We start from the raw sequence: 23,446 nt of genomic DNA on the forward strand, positions 1-23,446 counted from the left end.
GCAGCTAAGCTGTAGATGGAGGGGAAAGGGAATCCCTCCTAGTTTGTGCTGCGATATAGCAGTCACAGTTCTATGGAAAGTTTTCCCTAGGAAAAGAGTAAAAGGCCGGTCAGAGAAAGTCAATACGCCTGAAAGGGTGAAGGTGTTGTTCCTCCATACTCTCCCCTCCAACGACGCTGAACCCGCACCAGCAGGCCTGGTAAGTCATCATATCATCCAGGTCTACGTAGAGTTGTTAAGGATCTAAGGACTGTCTAGTGAGACAATTATAATTTATTGCTAATCCCGGTCAACTGGGTAGGACTCTGATTAACAACCATTCATAAGGACTCTTCAACTTTATTGACCGACTGAGATACCCCGGATAACAGGGCCACAAGTTATAGTTTTCTTGATTTACAGTTAATAAAGTGTTTATTCAGCAATAGCGACTTCTGCAACCATCAGACTGTCTTCGACTCAGAAAACCGGGAGAGCCCCGAACCCGATGCATGCGGTCTCTTACACATCACACACATATCAGAACTATTCTCTAATGTTGTCTACTGCTTTCACTACAATCAACTTCATCCTTTAGTGTGAATCTAGCCTTAGACATAGCTTACCCACAGGTCCACTTGAGCAACGTGGCGTGCTCACACCCTTGTATTCTCATGTTGGTTGAGGCCAGCTACCATGTGGTCGTTCACCAATCATGACGCCTGGGATTCTTACTCCTCTGTTCCATATTGGTTAGGGTATGGTATGGTTACTAACTACATACTACCCATCATAATACAGCACAGGTTCCTTTGGCATTCAATGCCCCAAGAGAAGAAATACACGGTTTCAAAGTCTAAGGCCTCTCTTGGACTCCATTTGCAAAGCAAAGACATACACCAAGCAAAATATAGCATAGTGTAAAGTATGAACTCCAGTCGCTTCACAGAAGAACACATCTGATAGCCAGCGTTAAAGGGGTTGTGCCAACATACACGAAATTTAGGACCGGGGGAGAACAGCTGATCACTCCACGTCCCAATCTCGGCACTCCTGGCAAACAGCTTGATCTTGCTGGGGAAAGACATGGTTAACAAAGCATTTCCCATACAATGGCCATAAGAATGGCCATGCTACAACCACCAGGATAAAATTGGAGATGCACTCAGTGAGTGTTTCTCTGTTCTGCTTCATATAGGAAGGGTACTAAGTGGGGGCATATACCATGAGTTGAGCCATTGGCACAACCGATTTAAGCTAAACATGATGACCCAAGAGGACTGTCAAGAAGAACTTTTGATTGCAGTCCAACTTTCAAAAGTTTCATAGAACAACATTAAAGTTCTTCAGTGGCTTCCTTTCCATTACCTTCACTTGTAACAAGAGGGATTTCACGAGACGCCATGACATAACCCAATTTTCTCATCGCGCTATTGGTTCTAGATGGTTTTGCCATCCCTTATTGGGTTGACTTGAGGACAAGATGATCTCACCACCCAGTTGGATGGCTTAAAAGTATATGGTTGACCACAGGACAATATCATCTTACATACTGCCATATGAAGACAAGTCTTGTATACCAATATCATAGCTGGTAGCCTCGGGGGTGGACATTCTGGAGTTGTTACAGATTTTGCACTGGAACTTCCTCTTCTGAGCTTTCCGATCACATCTCCTCCTTGACTATGTCTTTAGAGACGTTCCCTATATTGTATATGGCTGTCAATGCCTTTCAGCATTTGCATAACATATGTATTTTACAACAGCCTATTTGTAGCAAGTAAACTGTACTTAAACAGAGAAGTTCCAAGGAACAGTGCGGTAATTACTGCCAATACTGTTCTCATTGTTGTCATGAAAATATAATTATATGTTATAATGTATTGCACATAAAAATGCAAAGTATACAACTTATCCATATTCTATAGCACTCCCACACTTCAGTTGGAACCGAGGGAAAATTAAACAGCCAACCATACAGACTCGGGAACGACGGCTGCTGGATGTATGTTGGGATTTTCGTACTTTTTCTATCCTATTCAGCAATGCTTTATATACCGTACATAATAGGCCAAAAACCAAGTCGATATCCAGAAAGACAAAGTGCTCAATGGCGTCCAAATATAGCAGGGAAGGTACTCGTTTTGCTAAATGGAATGGGAGTATTAGGATCAACATCTAAACGCAATGATCAAAAAGGCCAATTAAGGGCCAATTCACATGCCTATAATTTCAGGCCATTTACTGTCCGTGTAGATGATGGATAAATAAGGGAGATGGAACAACACCTCTGCAGCGCCACCTATTGGAAGGCAACACTTTTTATACAAGATGGGAATTGAAAGCCGGAATCCACACACAGACGGCTGTTTCGGGGTGTTTGCCCCTCATTAGTGTGAAGTAGGTTTCTGGCTTGACTAGTGAGAAGCCTGTGATGTGGGTTAGGAACTAGGGATGAGCGAGTATACTCGCTAAGGCACTACTCGTTCGAGTAATGTGCCTTAGCCGAGTATCTCCCCGCTCGTCCCGAAAGATTCGGGTGCCGCCGCGGGGCGGGCAGCTGCGGGGGAGAGCAGGGAGGAACGGAGGGGAGATTTCTCTCTCCCGCCCACTCCCCACCGCAACTCACCTGTCAGCTGCGGCGGCCCCCGAATCTTTAGGGACAAGCGTGGAGATACTCGGCTAAGGCACATTACTCGAGCGAGTAGTGCCTTAGCGAGTATACTCGCTCATCCCTATCTTTTCTTCTTAAGGAGAGCAACTAGATGGTCAGTGAGTGAGGAGACTTATAAGGCCATCCATGCTCCTCTGGGTAATATGCAAATAAGGGAGATGAAATAATGCCTCTCCCTTATTTGCATATTACTCAGAGGAGCATGAATGGCCTTATAAGTCTCCCCACTCACTCACCATCCATGGCCAGCACACAGCCCTATGAGGCTATACACATGAGCGATGGTCCTTGTGATGTCCTATTCTCATCTGTTTCCAAGTAGAAGAATAGGATGTGCAATGTGTAGATTGCACAGCACACGGATGTGTGTTCATGTGTGTCCAACGCGACTTGCGCTTTAGTTTTTTGCGTGAATGTAGCCAAAGGGAAAATCTACACCAAAATCCATGTAATTTAGGCATCTAAAAATAAGTCAAAATTGGCACCATTGGTGTTGATTTGGGTGCGGATCTGTTGCTGATTTCACTCTTTCTACAGAAGGGGTGCGAATCCGTAACAAAATCCACACCATCGGTGCGGAACTTGACGCGTGAATGACATGGATTTTGATTAGAGATGAGCGAGCACCCAAATGCTGGAGTCCGCGTTATTCGTAAAATTCGAGAGCTCTACTCAAGTAACGAACCCCATTGACTACAATGGGAGACTCGAGCATTTTTGTATGTGGAACGCTGGATCCTTTTCTTTTTTTTTTTTGTGGTTCGTCCGTCTCTCTCTCTCCCCTGCCTGCCAGCCAAAAAATTTGCCATTGACGGGCGCTGCGTCGTGGCGGGGAGGGGCCAAAACAGGCATGTCACAGCGGGAAGGAGCCAAAAACTGAGGCGGGGTCGAACACAGCGTGATGCTCGTTCGAGTAACGAGCACCATCGAGTACGCCAATACTCGAACGAGCATCAAGCTCGGCAGAGTACGTTCGCTCCTAATTTTGATGCTACTTTTTACATTACACTAAACTTCTCTGATGTGGATCTGCAGCAGACTTCACCGCTTCAATTAAAAGGGTGAAATGTGGTGCAGATCCGCATCAACATCCGCACCATAAAGTGTGAATTTTGACATGGATTTTGGTGCGGATCTGTAGCAAAATCCACCTTTTGCGAAAGCACCATCAGGATATGTTCGCACGATATAATTAACTGCAGGATTTTCTGCAGCAAATTCTGACTAAAAAAAACCATGGCAAAATCCATGGATTCCTGCTTTGGTTTTTGGTGCAGATCCGCACGTGGAATTTGCCCTGTCAATGCGCAAAATCTGCGTGCGGAATCCCAATGCGGCAAATTGCGGTTCCACAAGTTTCTATGTCAAGAAGGAACATCACTTCTTAACACAGAAACGTTAGCTTTCATGTCGGAATTCTGCATGCACACTTTGCACATTGACAGGGCAAATTCCATGTGCGGAACTGCGCCAAAAATCACGACAGGACGCCACGAAAATTCCACTGTGGGGACACACCCTGAGGACTGAAATGCAGACGAGTGCGATGTGAAGTTTCCTACTGAAATCTATGGGAAACAGAAGCAATGCAAGGAATTTTGCATGAAAAATGCCTTGCATCCGCAGGTAAAATGCACAGTGATGGACGCAATATCGGGACAAGCTTCTCAGGCCAATATCGCGGTTGGCCGTGTGAAACTAGTCTAAGGGCTTACACAGACGAACGTGTTTGCGGATGTTCTTCCCTATGCATCCAAGAAAGTAGATATTGTAACCTCGCTGAAAACTGCTCCTCAGCACAAAGTGAAGTCTATATATATAAAGACGTAATCCCTCACTCACTCACTGACTGACTGACTCACTGACTCACTGACTGACTCGCCACTAATTCTCCAACTTCCCGATGTCGTAGAAACATGAAATTTGGCACAAGCATAGATTATGTCCAAAATAGTAAAAATAAAGGGATTCCAACTCGATTATTTAATTCTAGAGCAAAAGAAGTAGCATCCAAATTTTACATACGAAATCTAATTCTCCAACTTCCCGATGTTGTAGAAACATGAAATTTGGCACGAGCATTGATTATGTCCAAAATAGGAAAAGTAAAGAAGTCCCAACTCGATTATTTAATTCTAGCGCAAAAGAACTAGCGTCCAAATTTTATGTACATGATCTAATTCTCTCACTTCCCGATGTCATAGAAATTTGAAATTTGGCACGGGCATTGAATAGGTCATAAATAGGAAAAGTTAATGGGTCCCAACTCAATTATTCAATTCGAAGTGCAAAAGAATTAGCGTCCACATTTTACGTACGGAATCTAATTCTCTCAACTCCACGTGGTGTTTCCTGGGTAACACAAAGAACTATGCAAAATGGTGAACATATGTTTTTCCTCAGTATCTCTAAAGTAACCACGACTTCATAAGATTTTCCGTGTGAACACCAGATAAACACCAGTAACAAATTAACTCGGGCGAAGCCGGGTATATCAGCTAGTATAATATAAGCTAATGAACAAACATTCAAGTATAAGTAACCTAAAGCCTAAGGATATACAATGCCAGTCATCTGAAACTCTAATGGCAGACTGTGAACGAGAGAAAGGACAATCTTATGGCGGTTTTGAGTGTCCTTCACATCTTAGAAGGTTGGATCCTTGTTGTCGACATGTAGGCCACCTCAAGATGCCACCTGACCAGGGGCGTAACTATAGGGAGTGCAGGGGATGCGGTTGCACCCTGGCCCAGGTGCCCTAGGGGGCCCATAAGGCCTCTCTTCTCCATAATTGGAGACCAGTACTATGAAAAAAGCATTATACTTGGGGGCACTGTTACAGATTTTGCATGGGGGCCCAGAAGCTTCAAGTTACGCCTCTGCACCTGACTGTGTAAAGAACTTCCATCCCAATGCTTATGTTAAAAAGAATTATTCACCATACTTCAAGGAAGTGGAGCAAATGGAAGGATGAGCTTCTTCTCAGCAAATAAGAAGCTCACCCTGGGCTTAACATTTTGCTAAATTCCAAGCCAAGAAGGTTATTCTTACTACTCCACCTAGTTGACCAAAAACTTGAGTAGGACTTAGGAAGTGCTGTGAAACCCAGAGGGGCCCCAAACCATATTCTATGGTAAGTTTAATCATAGACTGAACCTAGGAGCCAATAACAATGGGAATTCACATCTCAAACTAGTCAGTAGCTACTACAATACAGACTGAGGTCACATACCATAAAGTTGGTGAAGCTTGATACCATCGAAGCTCCACTCATGTACCACGTACCTGATAAGAAGGAATGAGTTCTCTGTCAAGAGCTTTGGTGACCGACACCTCTCCTGTATATTCGTTTATTCTGAATATTCCTTTGGGGTCCTCATCCACACCTTTTCCAAACAGGTGAAACCTGGATCCCTGTATCCTGTCACTCACCACAACCTGGAAGGGGACATTTAGAGGTCAGTTTGAAGGACATCAGAGCATTAATATAATACACTATATGCAATCTTAATACATTTAAGATGTTCATCATGGTAGCAACAGGAGCTTAATAACATCAAACCCTACAGTCCATACTATAAGACTGACCCCCCCTATGGATCATATTCCTGGGTAGGACTCATTCATTTGTATCTGTGGAAGATGGCGGTTGGTTACCAACAGGAGTTGTTGGGGATTTATTTTTCTCTAAAGGCAAATAAGCTGCTATACTTACTCATTCAATCCCCTGCCAGTCCAGTGCCACCACTCCGGTCCTCCCAGTTTGATTTTGTATGCGTGGCTGCACAAGTGACAAGCCTGTAGACCATCATGGCTATGAAAGCGAATCGCTGGCTTCAGAGGTCATACATGTCTCTGTATTGTCCCAGATTTGGTGGGATAGTCCTGAGCTTGGTTCTGGTGTTGTATTTTTGTTATGAGCTTGGTTATGGTGCTGTATTTATGTTATAAGCTTGGTTCTAATGCTGTATTTGTGTACTGAGCTTGGTTCTAGGGCTGTATCTATGTTTTGAGCTTGGTTTGTGTGCTGTATTTATAGTATGACCTTGGTTCAGATGCTGTATTTATGGTATGACTTTGTTTCTGGAGCTATATTTATCTTATGAGTTTGGTTTTGGTGTTGTATTTGTTTATTGAGCTAGGTTCTGGTTCTGTATTTATGTTATGAGCTTGGTTCTGGTGCTGTATTTATGTACAGAGCTTGATTCTGACGCTGTATCTATGTACTAAGGTCAGTTGTGGTGCTGTATGTATGTACTGAGCTTGGTTCTGATGCTGTATTTATATCCTGAGGTAGGTTCTGGTGCTGTATATATGTTTTGAACTTGCTTCTGGTTCTGTATTTATGTACGGGGGTTGGTTCTGGTGCTGCATTTATGTTATGAGCTTGGTTCTGGGGTTGTACCTATGGCCTGAACTTGATTATGGTGCTGAGCTTGGTTCTGGGGCTGTATTTACATTATGACTTTTATTCTGGTGCCATATTTATATACTGGGGTGTTCTGGTGTTGGTATGCTGCTATCTTGCTGCATTTCCACACAATGTGCCACCTAACCTGAGGATGGCGCTGGTAGTATTACATGCCAGCCTGTTGATTGAACAGCCAACCATTTGCTCCATATCTTGGCCATGCCCACAAGCAAAGGCGCTGTTCTTACGTATCGACTCTCTACCTTAGCTCATAGGAAGCTACTTCTAAGTAGGGGATCAAATATGACATTCATACTCCCCAATGGCTTAACTAAACAACCCTTTTGAGTGATACAAAAGGACCATTTTTGATTCTGATCGAAATTTCCCAAATTTACGTATTTTTTTTTACAATCATTTAGATTCCTGAGGCAGGAATTACATATTCCTAGTGGAGTTACTTCTTTAGATCAGGCAACAATGAACATGACAGCGGGTTTTGTAGGAACTACCTTCGTCTACTAGAAGATGATTACTATTCGAGTCTCTTCTATAGTTTGATGCCACACACGGGAAACCGCCCGAATGGGGTAAATATACAACACGCCAATCAACTCTGACTACAAAAGGAGTTCTCAAACTCGGAAAAGAACAGAGCGTCAAAGACGGGGATGTATATAATGGAGTCATTCATTCCGCACTACGTAACTGTACGGTTCGGATTCCAGCTTCGGCTTTTGGGACACAGAAAAATACATTTATAAGACTCCTTATTGAAGTCTGAACATAGTGAAAGGGCAAAAGCCCCACAGGAGGAGCCGTCTGGGAAGAGAGAGAGGCTGTTTATGTGAAGCCTACATGGCCTATTCATCGCCACATACTGCGCCGTATTTATAACATACCAACAAGTATGACAAAGGCCTGATGACGAGGGCCGGGAGGAAGTGCCCTTGTTTCAGACTTTACTCCGACCTCAGCGATTCTTCCTTCTTTCAAGGAAAGCTCTACAGCGGATACCAAGCCGCATAAAAAACCTAGAACACAAGCCTGATGAGAAGAGCTACACATGTAGGCGGACTTACTGTTCCTTCTAACTCTGCATGGTATACAAAGTAACAACTCTGCTTCTATACGGAAAATGTATGACTAGCAGTACTACGAAAGAGAATGGGTACTATCATGCAGTCCACCAAATGAGGAATTCTGCTATGATGCCTCTGAAAATTAACACTGGTTCTATAAAGTCGTCACTTTGTACAGTAATTGCATTAACATTGCTGTACTGATCCTGAGTTAGGTCTTCTATTATACTCCAGAGCTGCACTCACTATTCTGCTGGTGGAGTCACTGTGTACATACATTACTTATCCTATAGGGATCCTGAGTTACATCCTGTATTATACTCCACAGCTGCACTCACTATTCTGCTGCTGGAGTCACTGTGTACATACATTACTTATCCTGTACTGATCCTAAGTTCACAGTGACTCCACCAGCAGAATAGTGAGTGCAGCTCTGGAGTATAATACAGGATATAACTCAGGATCAGTACAGGATAAGTAATGTATGTACACAGTGACTCCACCAGCAGAATAGTGAGTGCAGCTCTGGAGTATAATACAGGATGTAACTCAGGATCAGTACAGGATAAGTAATGTATATACACAGTGACTCCACCAGCAGAATAGTGAGTGCAGCTCTGGAGTATAATACAGGATGTAACTCAGGATTAGTACAGGATAAGTAATGTATATACACAGTGACTCCACCAGCAGAATAGTGAGTGCAGCTCTGGAGTATAATACAGGATGTAACTCAGGAGCAGTACAGGATAAGTAATATATGTACACAGTGACTCCACCAGCAGAATAGTGAGTGCAGCTCTGGAGTATAATACAGGATGTAACTCAGGATCAGTACAGGATAAGTAATGTATGTACATAGTGACTCCACCAGCAGAATAGTGAGTGCAGCTCTGGAGTATAATACAGGATGTTACTCAGGATCAGTACAGGATAAGTAATGTATATACACAGTGCCTACACCAGCAGAATAGTGAGTGCAGCTCTGGAGTATAATACAGGATGTTACTCAGGATCAGTACAGGATAGGTAATATCTCTATACTGGGACTTTCCATGTAGAATAATCCTATAAGGATTTCAATGTTGGGCTCTCACTTTAAGGTTTACATATAATTTAGTGGAGGGCGCAGTTATAAAACAACAATAAAATCTAGAAAATACAATTCTACATAAAAAATCCTGGAGATGTAATAAAGCATCCTGAGGTTCAGCTCTGCAAGACATGCCAAATAAATTAGACGGAACTCACTAGAAGTTGTGGATTTAATGTGTTTATCGGATACTATTTCCTTGGATTACGAATAGTAATAAAGTAACGTAATGACATGTGGCGGCACAGCCGCAGACACCGGCGGTGCGCACACCATGCACCACTAAGAAGGCAGACAGAAAAATGGGGCTGCCTTCAATAGTACACAAGCAGCAATGTTACAACTTGGTTCAGCTTCATATTATCTCACCCGCCGGTCTGCCGCCCCCGTGGAACGTGCGGGAGGACATTGACCTCCGCATCCGCACCGCCATCCGGGTGGGAACGTCTTCCCTCAATTCTGGACCCTTCTTCCCAGCTGTTTGTATTTAATGTCACCAGGCAGAATCATCTCTTCGCATCCCCCCCGAGAAGCACGATGACGACGGCTGCCAAGTTCTTCATGCCTGTGGCTGATGCATATGTTATCGGTGTTTATATCAGTCTAATGGGAGCGCCGCGTCTAGATGGGACTAAGCCCAATATTTATAAGCGAGTCACTGAAGGCCTCGGCGTGCGGAATTCAGAAAAACTTTACTTGTTCGGAGACTAGAAGACTGCAGTAGTGACGGAGACAGGAATCTAAAGAGGACCCAAGGGTAAACAGGAACATTGCTGAATTACTAAGGTGGCAGCGAACTAAAACAGACCTGTGGATGGCGCCGAGACGCCAGCAGTCCTACACCGACGGTCAGGGCCTCTTCTCAGGGGCGTATTTGTGCGCAGTACAGAGAGAATTAAACCCATAGTTTTCAATGGGTTAATTCTCATTACTCCTTTTTGTGCACGCATTTCGCAAGCGTGAAAAAAAAACGCAGCACCAGAGGTTGCATAGAAGTCTATGGGAGGTGCGCAAATGTGCACTCAATACGCTTGCAAGAGCGCAATTCTGTGGGAGAAGAAGACATCTGAGACTCATTAGGCCTTTAAAATCAAGCCATATGTGTATCCTGGGCCCATGTGAACAGGCCCTGTGAGCGCAAAAAGTACAGTAATAGGCGCAAAAATGCGCGCAAAAGTACATCATTCATAGCACAAAGACATTATGGTTATTTTGGGGCGCAAATGTGCAACGGAATACAGTATGGTGCGTTTTGTCGGCAGCACATTATTGCCTAGAACATCAGGGTCACCTCCGTGTTCATGGTTCTTGTCACTACAACCAACGGACCAAGACCATGCCATGTAACACATTCATGTTTGCACTCTGTGCAGCTGGTCCAATTGTGGAACATCCATATCATTAAATCTATGTAAGCAGCATTGGATTTGTGACAAGCCGTGTTGTCTTGTTGGAAGTATGGCCGACCATCAGCTGAGTGCATTGCGCCAACAGTTAAGTATGGCAGAGGTTCCGCTATGGTCTGGGGATGTGTTATGTGGCATGGTCTTGGTCCGTTGGTTGTAGTGACAAAAACCATGAACTTGCAGGTGTACCTGACATCTAAATAATAATGTGCTGCCGACAATGTAACAATACCCTGAAAATGGTCGGCCATACTTCCAACAAGACGACTTGCCTTGTCACAAATCCAACGCTGCTTTACATTGGTTTGAGGATATGGATGTTCCACGATAGGACCGGCTGCACAGAATCCACATCTGATCCCTACTGAACATCCTTGGGATGAACTGCAACATCGGGTCGGGAAATATGAAAAGCGTTCATCTGCTTTGAGAAAACTCTTCAGACATTTGCAGGATGGATGGAGGGAAATTCTAGCTGAAGCGTATCGGACATTGGTAAAAAGTTTGCCGCGGAAAGTATTCAGTGTCATTACGGCCAAAAGATCCCACTAATCATATGGAAATAAATACTACTTTTGATTCTTGCTCAGATCTCCAATTACTCTTGGTAGGACAGTGTAGAGTGAGGCCCCCCGATCGGGACCTCCTTCTAAAGCTGAAATAGAAAACCATTATGTAAGCGCGTTTTCCGATCAAGCAGACTGCGTGTCAACCGCGTGTATTGCCTTTCTCCTGCAGCAGTCACAGCTTCCCCAGCAAAATCAGCTGCTTGCTATGGCTGCTAGGAATGGGAATGGTCGGCCGTACTTCCAACAAGACAACATGCCTTGTCACACATACTACACTGTTTTACATTGGTTTGAGGATATGGATGTTCCACGATTGGACTGGCCGCACAGAATCCCCATCTGATCCCTACTGAACATCCTTGGGATGAACTGCAACATCGGGTCGGAAAATATGAAAAGCGTTCCTCTGCTTTGAGAAAACTCTTCAGACATTTGCAGGATGGATGGAGGGAAATTCCAGCAGAAGCGTATCGGACATTGGTAAAAAGTTTACCACGGAAAGTATTCAGTGTCATTACGGCCAAAAGATCCCACTAATCATATGGAAATAAATACTACTTTTGATTCTTGCTCAGATCTCCAATTACTCTTGGTAGGAAAGTCTAGAGTGAGGCCCCCTGATCGGGACCTCCTTCTAAGGCCGAAATAGAAAACCGTTATGTAAGCGCGTTTTACGATCAAGCGGACTGCGTGTCAACCGCGTATACTGCCAGTCACAGCTACCCCAGCTTGCTATGGCTGCTAGGACTAAAACACAGGGTGACCAACCCACATTCTCAGAGGGTATGCCCATGTTGGCATACTCCCTTTAATACCTGAATGCTCAGTGCACCCAGTTTCCTAAGCATGATTTATAATAGCTTCCAGCCCTCCATCTCTGTGCATCCACCAATGATATGTGAGCTGAATTTGTCACTCACCTAGCAACAATGTAACAATATCATATAAATAAACATAAAAAAAAACATTCTAAATCCCTAATCAGAACAAAGTGGAAGGAAGGCGCAGATTTCTTAATTTGCCAGTGAAAAATCATCCCCATGAAATGAAGACTTGCCATCTCATCAGGTGAGCCTTCCTATTTCCAACCTGCAATTTATCTAATGTGTAATGGGTAGGAAATTGTCATTACTTTTAAACACAGCGATATCTTCTCTTCCCTGCCGCATTTATCCGCTGACTTCATAAATATTGTAAGCTTAAAAGGTAGTATTCATCTCTCAAGAGCAATGAGGCTGTAAACCCCGGCTGGTCATGAAAGAGCTTCCTCACCCGGTGCTACCAATCATTAAACCATGGATTTAATCAGTCGATACGCTGCAGAACAAAGTTGAAAGCTGGCGTTTAGGGGTCTGCAGATCAATAAAGCTCTGAAATACAAAATGACAAAACGCTTCACGCTGCTATCCAGTCACCGAGATCCAAAAAACATCCAGACGGCACAATATATTCCCCGACGGAAAACAAAACACTTAATGTGAGGTTATTGGAAAATTAGTGGGTGTCCTTATTAAAGGCAAGTAAAGCCGTCACACTGCTTAATTCCATTTATTCCAAGAAAGCCATTAATAATTAGACAAAAACTCGAATAATTGGATAATTGGATAAATAATGTATCTTTTCTTCTCTTTTGCATACAGTATTCAGCGCTCAGTAACATTTCGTGGGTAATTACTGTAAACACCACTGCCCTCATATGTCTTACTGTACTCTGCCCTTCATTCTTTCCATAGAAGTTTCCTTGTGACATCTAAGAATTGCCGGTGTTTTCCAGTTTGCTTCTTTCATTACTAGAGATTAATATGATCCATGACAGTTTTCTCCAACTTTTGAATTTCCATGTGTTGCAAAACTACAACTCCCGAATGTACATCTGGTACGTGTAAGACTGGTCTGTGCAACTGGAAGTGCAAATTCAGTAGCCGGGGTCTAATTGGTGGCCAGATAAACAGATTATCTTCACTGTAATACAGGTGGATAGAACGAATTGCAACAATGAACTGTGACAATGGCAACCAAGTACCACCGGAATGTGCCAAACCAGCCCTGCCCCTCAAGTGGAGCACCCACTCTGAAAAGGGTGACTCCAATGCAGAAGAGAAGCCGAGACCTAGTCTAAGATAAACTAACAACACCGACCAATGAACACCATCTACAGAGTACTTGGGTTCAAAGCATGGAATGGAACACTAATTGGAACTTCTGAGCGAGGGCACACTGGCATAGAGTGTGGCCGGTATACTGGATGTGCAACTGGCAAATCGTGGACCAAAGGGATGGTTTAAATACCCTTATATAGAACTTGATTGGCTGACCAGCTAAAAGGCAACCAATGAACTGTGACAATGGCAACCAAGTACCACCGGAATGTCCCAGACCAGCCCCTCAAGTGGAGCACCCACTCTGAAAAGGGTGACTCCAATCCAATCCACTAGATGTGCAACTGGCAAATCTTGGATCAAAGGGACGGTTTAAATACCCTTATATATAACTTGATTGGCTGATGAGCTGAAAGGCAACCCAGCCAGCTTATCAGCACTGGAACTAGAGGGAAAAGTTATAGTGACTGTCCGATTTCAGGCCAAAATTCTGTCCCGGAACCAGAAGGGGACGGGGGAATGTTACCTGCAGTTGGTCTTCTCTGACGTGTTGATTCACCGGTTTCAGGTCCTGTTTTTAGACTACCAATGCACTATCCAGCTCCCTAAAAACACACCTGATCAGCTCCACCAAATTAGAAAGCACTGCACAGTGTGCGTAGGTAGTTAGAAAATTGCTGCACAGCTGAAAACAGTCCCAGAACTGGTGGATCAGAGGAGCGGCAGTGAAGAACAACTGCAGGTAACATACCCCTTGCTTCTCCTGACCGGAAAGTTTGTTAAAAAGAAACAGAGGGTCACTTTAATCCCTTGGTGTCCAGTGCAGAATGACACTGCGCATGCATCACCTGGGGCATCACATAGTCCAGGGCTGACGTAGTGACATCACCCCAAACCTACTACAGTCAGTGCTGTGATACCAACATACAATGAGTGCTTCAAGAGTTGAAGTTTTGCAGCCACTGACGACCCACTGCTTTGTACATTAGTGTGTTCCTTGTATAGGGGCCTGGATTTAACCTGCTCTTAGTTCCCTGAGTGCACAAGGGTGTACTGTACTGGATGGGTCTGATTGGCTGACATACATTTTGATACCCCATACAATACAGTCCATTAATATATAAAGAAGTCATGCAAGCCTAATATATTCATACATTAAAGGTGTATTCCAGGCTTTTACTTTTGATGAACTGCCTTCAGGATAGGTCATCAATAGTTGATAGGCGGGATCCACCGATGTGTGTATCCTGGAAAACCCCTTCCCTTCCTTAAAGGAGTTATGCAAAATGACATCCCCTGTTCATATAAGCTATCAGGGCATATGAACGTCATGGAGTGGACTCCCTCACTTGGGACCCCCTCTCTATTTCCCAGACCAGTAAGACTTTCTGCCATTCTATTATTACAGGACAGTCACTCATACCACTTGGTGTGATCAGCTGATCATCCTAAGTCTCGCATTCTCAAAATAGCTGTGCATCTTGGCACAACCCTTTAAAGGAATTTTCCATCTGGACATTCCCTTTTTTTCTTAGAATGGTCTCCTGTTGATAATCTAACTACAGAAATACCCAAGACTGCAAACACAAGCAATCAGCTGTCATCTGTAAGAGAAACCAACAGCAAGTGTTGAATGTCCCCACATTGCCCCCACAGGGTAAATAAAGCATTACACAATTCCTATTCAAATGAAGGGGCTGTTTATGTAACGCATGGTAGTGTTGGGCCCTCTAGAGTGAGAGAATTGCTTGTAGCCCCCTTTTAGCTTGACTAATAGATGGGATTCCTGAATCGGGGCCTCTCCTCTGCTAACATACAGATATCCTCTTTAGATGTTGCTCTATTAGGCACCAAAAATGACTGCCAAGGCTCTCAATTTATGAACATACCAGCCTAGCATGTAGTGGCCCTCCATTCTGAGTCATAGAGGATAACCTGGCGAGATTGGAATACCCCTTTAAACATTTGGAAGTGGATGGGAAGAATTCTGGAGATGCGTTGCATCAAGATGATCTAAGAGGAGGCTGCAAAAATACTACCCAGCTGTTCCTACTAAGGGTCAAGTTCCCTTTTCTACTAATGGAAGAATTTGCTACCTGCCATTAAAGGGGTTTTCCACTTTAAAAAATCCCTACTTGTTAGAAGGGTCCATGGGTAATAAGCTGATTATGAATTTCGCCTGCTGGGACCCCCCACAATCAGTTGCAATCTTTGTGGAAACCTTGCAACTATTCAATTTCCCTGCAGTGCCCCCATAGGGGAGAAGAAGCATTACACATTGACCATTTACATCAATGGGTTGTCTGTGCAATATAGGGCAGAATGGGTCATCCAGAGAGAGATGCTCTTTGTAACCGCTCTCCAAATTGCTCACAATGAGGATTCTGAACAGAAGCCTCCATCTATTACCTCCGAATTCCCTAGTAGGGTAGATAATAATGGGATTTCTAAGCTGAACAGCCCCATTAAAATCCAATGGGAAAAAATCCCATTAGTGCTGAATTTCGCCCGCGCTGCCAGCGCTCCTGGCCATTGAAGGCAGCGGATCCCAGGAGTAGGTTTTACCGGGTTCCTGGAATAAATCCGCCTGTTATAGTACGGGGCGATTTAAATATGGAGGAGCAACGTATCAATTACTCTCCAATCTAATGCAGGCAGGATAATCACATTCATAGACACGATGCTGCGACAATGTGTTTTGTGGTGAAGGTAATAACACAATTCTTTATGAAACGAAGAGGCTGGGGGCGCGGAGCAGGAGAGGGTGATAATTGCATCCGCCAAGACTGAACATAGAGGACAATCCGACTTCTTTCATCTCCTAAGGTCAATTAGGACTGCGGACTATGGACAATAGACCATAGCCAGCCCATTCTCCTTCTTAGAAGAGAAAATGGAGATTTTCTTACCTCGGCTACTGAACTGTATTCCAGGAACACTGATAGAAAAGCCTCGGTACACTCGCTCATTAGTTGCTGAATTGGCAGAGGGGAAGAAGGAAATCAGAATTCAAGAGTATGATGAGAACAAATAATGTGTTGAAGATGCTTCCTATTGTCAGAGACTTCATAGAAGTCATGCAATATTATTCTCAGTGACATATTGGACAGGTCACGGTCTATCTATCTATCTATCTCTCATATCTATCTATCTCATATCTATCTATCTATCTATCTATCTATCTATCTATCTATCTATCTATCTATCTCATATCTATCTATCTCCTATCTATCTATCTATCTATCTATCTATCTATCTATCTATCTATCTATCTATCTCATATCTATCTATCTATCTATCTATCTCATATCTATCTATCTATCTCATATCTATCTATCTATCTATCTATCTCATATCTATCTATCTATCTATCTATCTATCTATCTATCTATCTATCTATCTATCTCATATCTATCTATCTATCTATCTATCTATCTCATATCTATCTATCTCATATCTATCTATCTATCTCATATCTATCTATCTCATATCTATCTATCTATCTATCTATCTCATATTTATCTATCTATCTATCTCATATCTATCTATCCCATATCTATCTATCTCATATCTATCTATCTATCTCATATCTATCTATCTATCTATCTATCTATCTATCTATCTATCTATCTCATATCTATCTATCTATCTATCTATCTATCTATCTCATATCTATCTATCTATCTCATATCTATCTCATATCTATCTATCTAACTCATATCTATCTATCTCATATCTATCTATCTATCTCATATCTATCTATCTATCTATCTCATATCTATCTCATATCTATCTATCTATCTCATATCTATCTATCTATCTATCTATCTATCTATCTATCTATCTATCTATCTATCTATCTATCTCATATCTATCTATCTATCTATCTCATATCTATCTATCTATCTATCTCATATCTATCTATCTATCTATCTATCTATCTATCTATCTATCTATCTCATATCTATCTATCTATTTATCTATCTATTTATCTATCTTGGATACAAGATGTGATATGGGGGGCATGAAGGCTCTAGTGCCCTGTTGTACCGCCTCTAGCTTGGATACAGGATGTGATACAGTTGAGCATGGAGGCTCTAGTACCCTGTTGTACTGCTTCTAGCTTGGATACAAGATGTGATACAGGTGGGCATGGAGACTTTAGTACCCTGTTGGTCTACCCTTGTGTGTGCGGCTGAGCATTATCCTGTTGCCTCTTGGAAGCCATCATGAGAGGAACACGTGGCCGCAGGATGTCCTGAACATATTACTGAGCTGTCATTGTCCCTCATACCACTACTCGGGTGACCAACTGTCGCATGCGATGGCCCCCCAGACCATACCACCAGCAGGGGGCAGTGTGCCGTTCCACAGCAGGATTGAGGTGCTCACCTGGAGGTCTGCAAACACGAACACGACCGTCATCAGTGCCCAAACTAAACCTGGATATATTGCTGAAGACAACTCAGTTCCCCTCCGTAGCATGCATTGTTTCATTGTTTACAACACCACTGCAAACGGAGGCGACAGTGGGTGTCAAAGGCCGAAAATGTGATGGGGGCCGTGAGACCAAATGTCCTTCAGCCAAACGTCTGGAAATGGTCCCGAAAGACACAGAGGTGTAGCGATACGACCTGTGTCTGGATGGCGGACAATGAAACAGTTGGAACTGCTTGTGCTTATCGGACGATCAGATACTCCTCTCTACTGGTGGTCTGTAGGGGGTGTCCTGAGCCCCGTCACCTTGTGTGCCCCCATCCACTGGTCCCAACACCCCCTAACAGTCTGGTCAGATGCTCATCTCTACTGATAGTCTGTAGGGGGTTCTGAACCTGGTCACTTTGTGTGCCCTCACACATCCACTGGTCCCAACACCCCCTAACAGTCTGGTCAGACGCTCCTCCTTACTGATGGTCTGTAGGGGTCCTGAACCCGGTCACCTTGTGTGCCCTCACACATCCAGTGGTCCCAACACCTCCTAACAGTCTGGTCAGACGGTCATCTCTATTGACGGTCTGTAGAGGGCGTCCTGAGCCCGGTCACCTTGTGTGCCGCCATCCACTGGTCCCAACACTTCCTAACAGTCTGGTCAGATGCTCCTCTCTACTGGTGGTCTGTAGGGAGAGTCTTGAGCTCGGTCACCTTGTGTGCCCTCACACATCCACTGGTCCCAACACCCCCTAACAGTCTGGTCAGAACGACCGGTGGGGACAATTCATCAATACGACCATCCAGCTTCTCCCATCCTAATAATGCGCCCCTCTCAGACTCTGGTAACCGGGTGAAATCTCTTCTCTGCGTCGTAGAGGCGTCTAGTGGCCAACAAGCTCTACACAAGCAGAAGAAGAGGTCACTACACAAAAGGAGCCTCCGAGAGCCTCTTATAGGCCAAGGGGGGAACCACTTTTAGGGCCTCCGGCGACAAGACTGTCCATCTAATCACCACAACTCTCATCATTTACAGATCTGCCTGAGATGGAACTGCATGCCAAATTTTGCAGCAAAATGACAACTTTTTCTAGGGGCGGGATTTTTTTGATGAAGAATCTATCTGTCCATCCATCCTAAAGTCATGTCCCATCAAAGTTCTGTGTTCCTTTTCTCCACTCTTTCGTGTAGATTTGCCGGTGTGCTGTGGATTCTCACATCGGTAACATGCCTATTATTATTTTTTGCATCCGATGCAAATTTTTGCAGTAGATTTCATCCTGTGCAATACAATATGTGGCTTATATAATGGCACACCTAAGTCCGCGGCTCTCGGGGCATGCTGGGAGTTATAGTATCTCGGCTGGAGAAGCACAGGTTGGAGATAATTGTAAATGATACGCAGGAATCTTTCTACAGGACGTTCCCTTGTAACACGGAGCAGCCGGTACATACATTATAGATGTATCTCTCGTATTAACACTATAGAATGACAAGAGCATTTTTATTCCTGCGCTTTCAAGGCTTCTGTGAGATCTCTTCTCATCGCTCTTCTAATCCGCCAGCAGAAAGGTTACGCTTCTCGCTGATAAATGATTTCTATTAATATTTATGATATGTGTTTATACATTAGGAGAGCGGCGATATCTGCTCCCAGCACCGCAGAGTTTACAGGTAATGCTGGGGAAATGTCTTCTAAAGTGATCGGACTCATCCCTGGGACCTTCAAGGACACCCCAGTTCATAAGGTTGGACATACTAGAGAGACAGACTATGATATGAGGTCCGTGAGGGTGGTGGGTGGGGGGGAGCAGTTCAGGTTGGTTGCATCCTAGTATCCATTGTGACGATGTGGGCTGGACATAAGGCAGCAAACTAGACTTCACCTATAGTAGTTGCCTTTGCCAGGTACAAATAGCATCTCCAAGTACTTCAATAGCGCCAGGACTTACAGTACAGGAGGGTCAAAATATATGACAACTGGATAGTTGAGAGAACAATATAATGAAACATGTACTAACACTAGTAGGCAAGAGCGTTGCAAGGCTAGGAACTCACTGATAGATGACAGAAACAGAACAATGATAGTACCCTGTTTCCCTGAAAATAAGACATACCCTGAAAATAAGACAAAGCATGATTTTTCAGAATTTTTGAGGATGCAAAATGATTTTTCAGGCTTTTTGAGGATGCTTAAAATATAAGCCCTACTCCAAAATTAAGCCCTGCTAACAGTTAATTAAAAAAATCAATTTAAATAGTGTCCAGGCAGCTATACACGTAAAAAAGTTAAACCTTTTTGAACAAAAATTAATATAAGACACTGTCTTATTTTCAGGGAAACACGGTAATTAGATGATGACTCAAAACAGATGATGATGACGGTACTCAGATAACAGAGCAGATAGGTAATGGTGATGGTTATCAGATAAACGAATAGATGGATGATGATAAGGGTAGTCAGATAATAGAGCAAACTAGTAATGGTGAACAGATGATAACAAACTGACTTTAACTGACCCTAACTTTAGCTTTCCCCAAAGGCCCATTTACAATGATTATCGCTCAAAATTCGTTCAAACGACCACAAATGAGCAATAATTGTTGCGTGTAAACGCTGCCATCGTGCACTTCTTGTCTGAGCAATGATTTTAATGTGAGCTATGGAAGCCCTAACGAGAACAATGCAGCTGTGTGCAGAGCCCGGCTCACATGCTGGCTTCTGCAAAAAGCTCCCGGAGGCCCTTTTACACACAAATAAAGATGATAAAGTGTTAATCGACATTAGTGTACATTAATACTTTATGCAAAATGATCGCTAAAACTTTTAATTGTTTCAGAGATTGTCTTTGTGTGTAAATGTGTCTTAAGTCTTTTCCTAATATATCCTTGATATTGGCCCTAACACCAGACACCCATGTCCCTGAGTATCCCTAAAGATATTTCTAATTCAAACCCTATGTGAAACACTGAAACTAAAACACAATCAGAGAATACTAAGACCCAGAGACAAGAAAAACAAACTGAACTAAGAAGCATGACGAAGACAGAAACAAACAGAAGAAATCAACCAACAGACTACAAGGCTAAGAAGCCAGGACTGAGATAGAAATAATCTGGCAAGAAACAAAAGCTAGACTTGGAACAAGACAATAGAAGCAAAGTGTTACATTCATGCAGGGCACAAGTATGGCATCCTTCATGGACATTACTAACACGACAGACCAAGATGCAATAATGCCCTCAAAAGACCAAAATAGACATATATTTTGACCAAAATGCAGGGAACACAAAATAGATCAAATGACAGTAATAGAAGTATAGGGATAGGAACAGGGATTATCCCTAACCAATGTATGTGTGGCAGACAGATAGTTCAGATGGGGGGCGGCCCCACATCAGGAACCTTGGAGTCGTGCCTGTTCCTAAATGGAGGATAGGGAAGGAGTTTCATGCGGCAGGACAAAGCAAAGTAAATAAGAGCAGGTACTTAGTTCAGAGGGGTCTACACCTTAACAAACCATTTAGACAAGGCAATAACCTGCACCCATGTAGAGACAGGGCTGAAATAAATGCACTTCCACTTTGGGTGATTGACTGATTAAGTGAAACACCTCTCTGTCACCCAACAGTCCATACACCACAGGAGATGTTGTAGCTGGGTTGAGAAGAAAGGCACCTTATACACTAAGCCCACAGATGAATTTCCAACAGATGATACCTAGAGGACTTACTGCAGTGATAAGAAGAAGGCACCCATGGCCCAAAGGCAGGGCGCATGCGCTGAAGGTTCAGTCACATGGAACCAAGGCTGACGTCATGATGCCACCCTGGCTACATTTCCAGATTTTGGCCAATACGCCACAACAAAAAGAATGCATACTAGATACACACATTGCTTACGCCATAACCAGCAACACATTTCAGAAGCCAGAAATATTTAAACAGGGACTAGACAATCAAGAACTCTTCACTAAATGAGTCTGTGCTGCAGCGGTAAAGTCAGCTGACATACCTAATACATGACCTGCAAGACAGTTACATAACAAAAGCCCAAACAGCAAACAAGAAGAAAGGAGATGACGGAACAGCAAGAGAATTCCTGTTGATTGTAACACCCATTGAGTGGCTGGAACCTGAAGCAGGACACACACATTAGATGATCGTCAACGGAATCAGCCAATTTTGGTGGGATGTCTGTGTAAGGGGTAGACATTCGAAGTCTAATTTCTTTAGGGTTCGACTGCACAAATCACCAGAGCAAAATATGCACAAAAATGTCAAAAATTCCATTAGTTGAAATTTTGCACAGACACAGTGTTCTTCACCCCCCCTCTATAGCAGAAGAATACAGCTTTAAGAAGACGCCATCAGGATTGATAGTATCCAGAAAGCCTACCTGCACAAATATTGTCCCTAGTGAATGGCAAAAAGAGCAGATAACCTGTCTATTGTGCAGTAATGGGGAGGGAGGGTGCAGTAGGTGTAGGGACATTTATCTCTTGCTTTGTGCCTCTGTCTCTTCTCACCTCCAAATCTCCTCTCCTGCCCATCACAGGGTCCCCTGGAAGCTAATTTAGAATGTGAAAAACAAAGCCCTTCAGAGTCGCCTTTGAATGGATGTCACCGGAGCAGGTCCAGAAGGGTTAAATGCGCCACTTGAAAGCTTGCAACAACATTTTCATAATCCGCTTTGCACCCTTTTGCAAACTCGCTGTATACGGCAGAGATCTAATTATAGATTTTTCACAGCCAATGGTCCCATTGGAAACGAACCCGGCCGGTGCTCCATGCATGGAAGGTCGGGGGACAGAGATAAACATTTTTCGTAACTGTGGAGACATTTATCTAAAGATGACAGGTCCGAATCTCAGCAGATCCCAAAACCCATTCCTGACTGATTTCCTACATCTGACATCAGGGAGGAACACAACAGTTCCAACTACTAAAGTACAGAGAAGAGGAACAGGGTGGAATAAAGTATCAGCAGTGAGACAAGACCCTCTACGTATCACGCAGCTAGCCGGACTCCGAGGTGGTACCCCACTAGTTTCTACTGCAGGGACACATATGGTTACGGGCTGATGGTCTCATATTATTCCCTTCGGGACCTGAGTTTTTCATTCTTTAATTTTTCCATTGACACGATCGTATAAAGACTTGTATTTTTTAATGGTACCATATAATGTACAGAAAAACATAGAAAAAAACTTTAAATGGGGAGAAATTTAAAAAATTTGCAGTTGTCCCAGGTTTTGTTTTTTTTGGGGGGTGTGGGGTGGGGTCAGTATCTATTGCATTCACAGTGAGGTGAACATGACATGTGAGCTCTGTTAATGGAGTTTTTTGTGATCACAATAACATGGCAGCTTTTTTCCTGAAATGGTACCACATCTATCCAGAAGTTATGGCTGGCAGTATAGTTTAAGGTGGTTTTTTAGGGCTTAAAAAATAATAGGCTTACTCAGCTGTCCAATCGGACCTCCATCCAGCGTTTCAGCTCCGATACCCGCTGCCCCGAACCTGGGAGCAGAGGACAGTTGCATGCCATACAGAGTGCATCTAACTACTCAGCCAATCGCAGGCTTCAGCGGCAATAGAAATATAAATGTTGAAGCCTTTGATTTTTGAGTTGTCAGGTGCACAATGAATGGCATGTGACCGTCCACTACTTATTCCAGGTAATGAGTGGTGGGTGCTTTGGC

At 43.4% G+C, this 23,446-nt stretch overlaps 1 protein-coding gene across 2 annotated transcripts in view; it reads right to left on the bottom strand.

The window, feature by feature from the left end:
- CDH13 (cadherin 13) overlaps window positions 1-23,446 on the bottom strand; it is a 691,633-nt gene that overhangs the window by 337,905 nt on the left and 330,282 nt on the right. For both annotated transcript variants that reach the window (XM_066583672.1, XM_066583671.1), the window contains exon 5: window positions 5,939-6,091. In XM_066583672.1, coding sequence (XP_066439769.1) covers window positions 5,939-6,091 — 153 coding nt within the window. The remainder of the gene's footprint in view (window positions 1-5,938; window positions 6,092-23,446) is intronic.

The sequence above is a fragment of the Eleutherodactylus coqui genome, chromosome 11, assembly GCF_035609145.1.
Source record: "Eleutherodactylus coqui strain aEleCoq1 chromosome 11, aEleCoq1.hap1, whole genome shotgun sequence".
Lineage (NCBI taxonomy): Eukaryota > Metazoa > Chordata > Amphibia > Anura > Eleutherodactylidae > Eleutherodactylus > Eleutherodactylus coqui.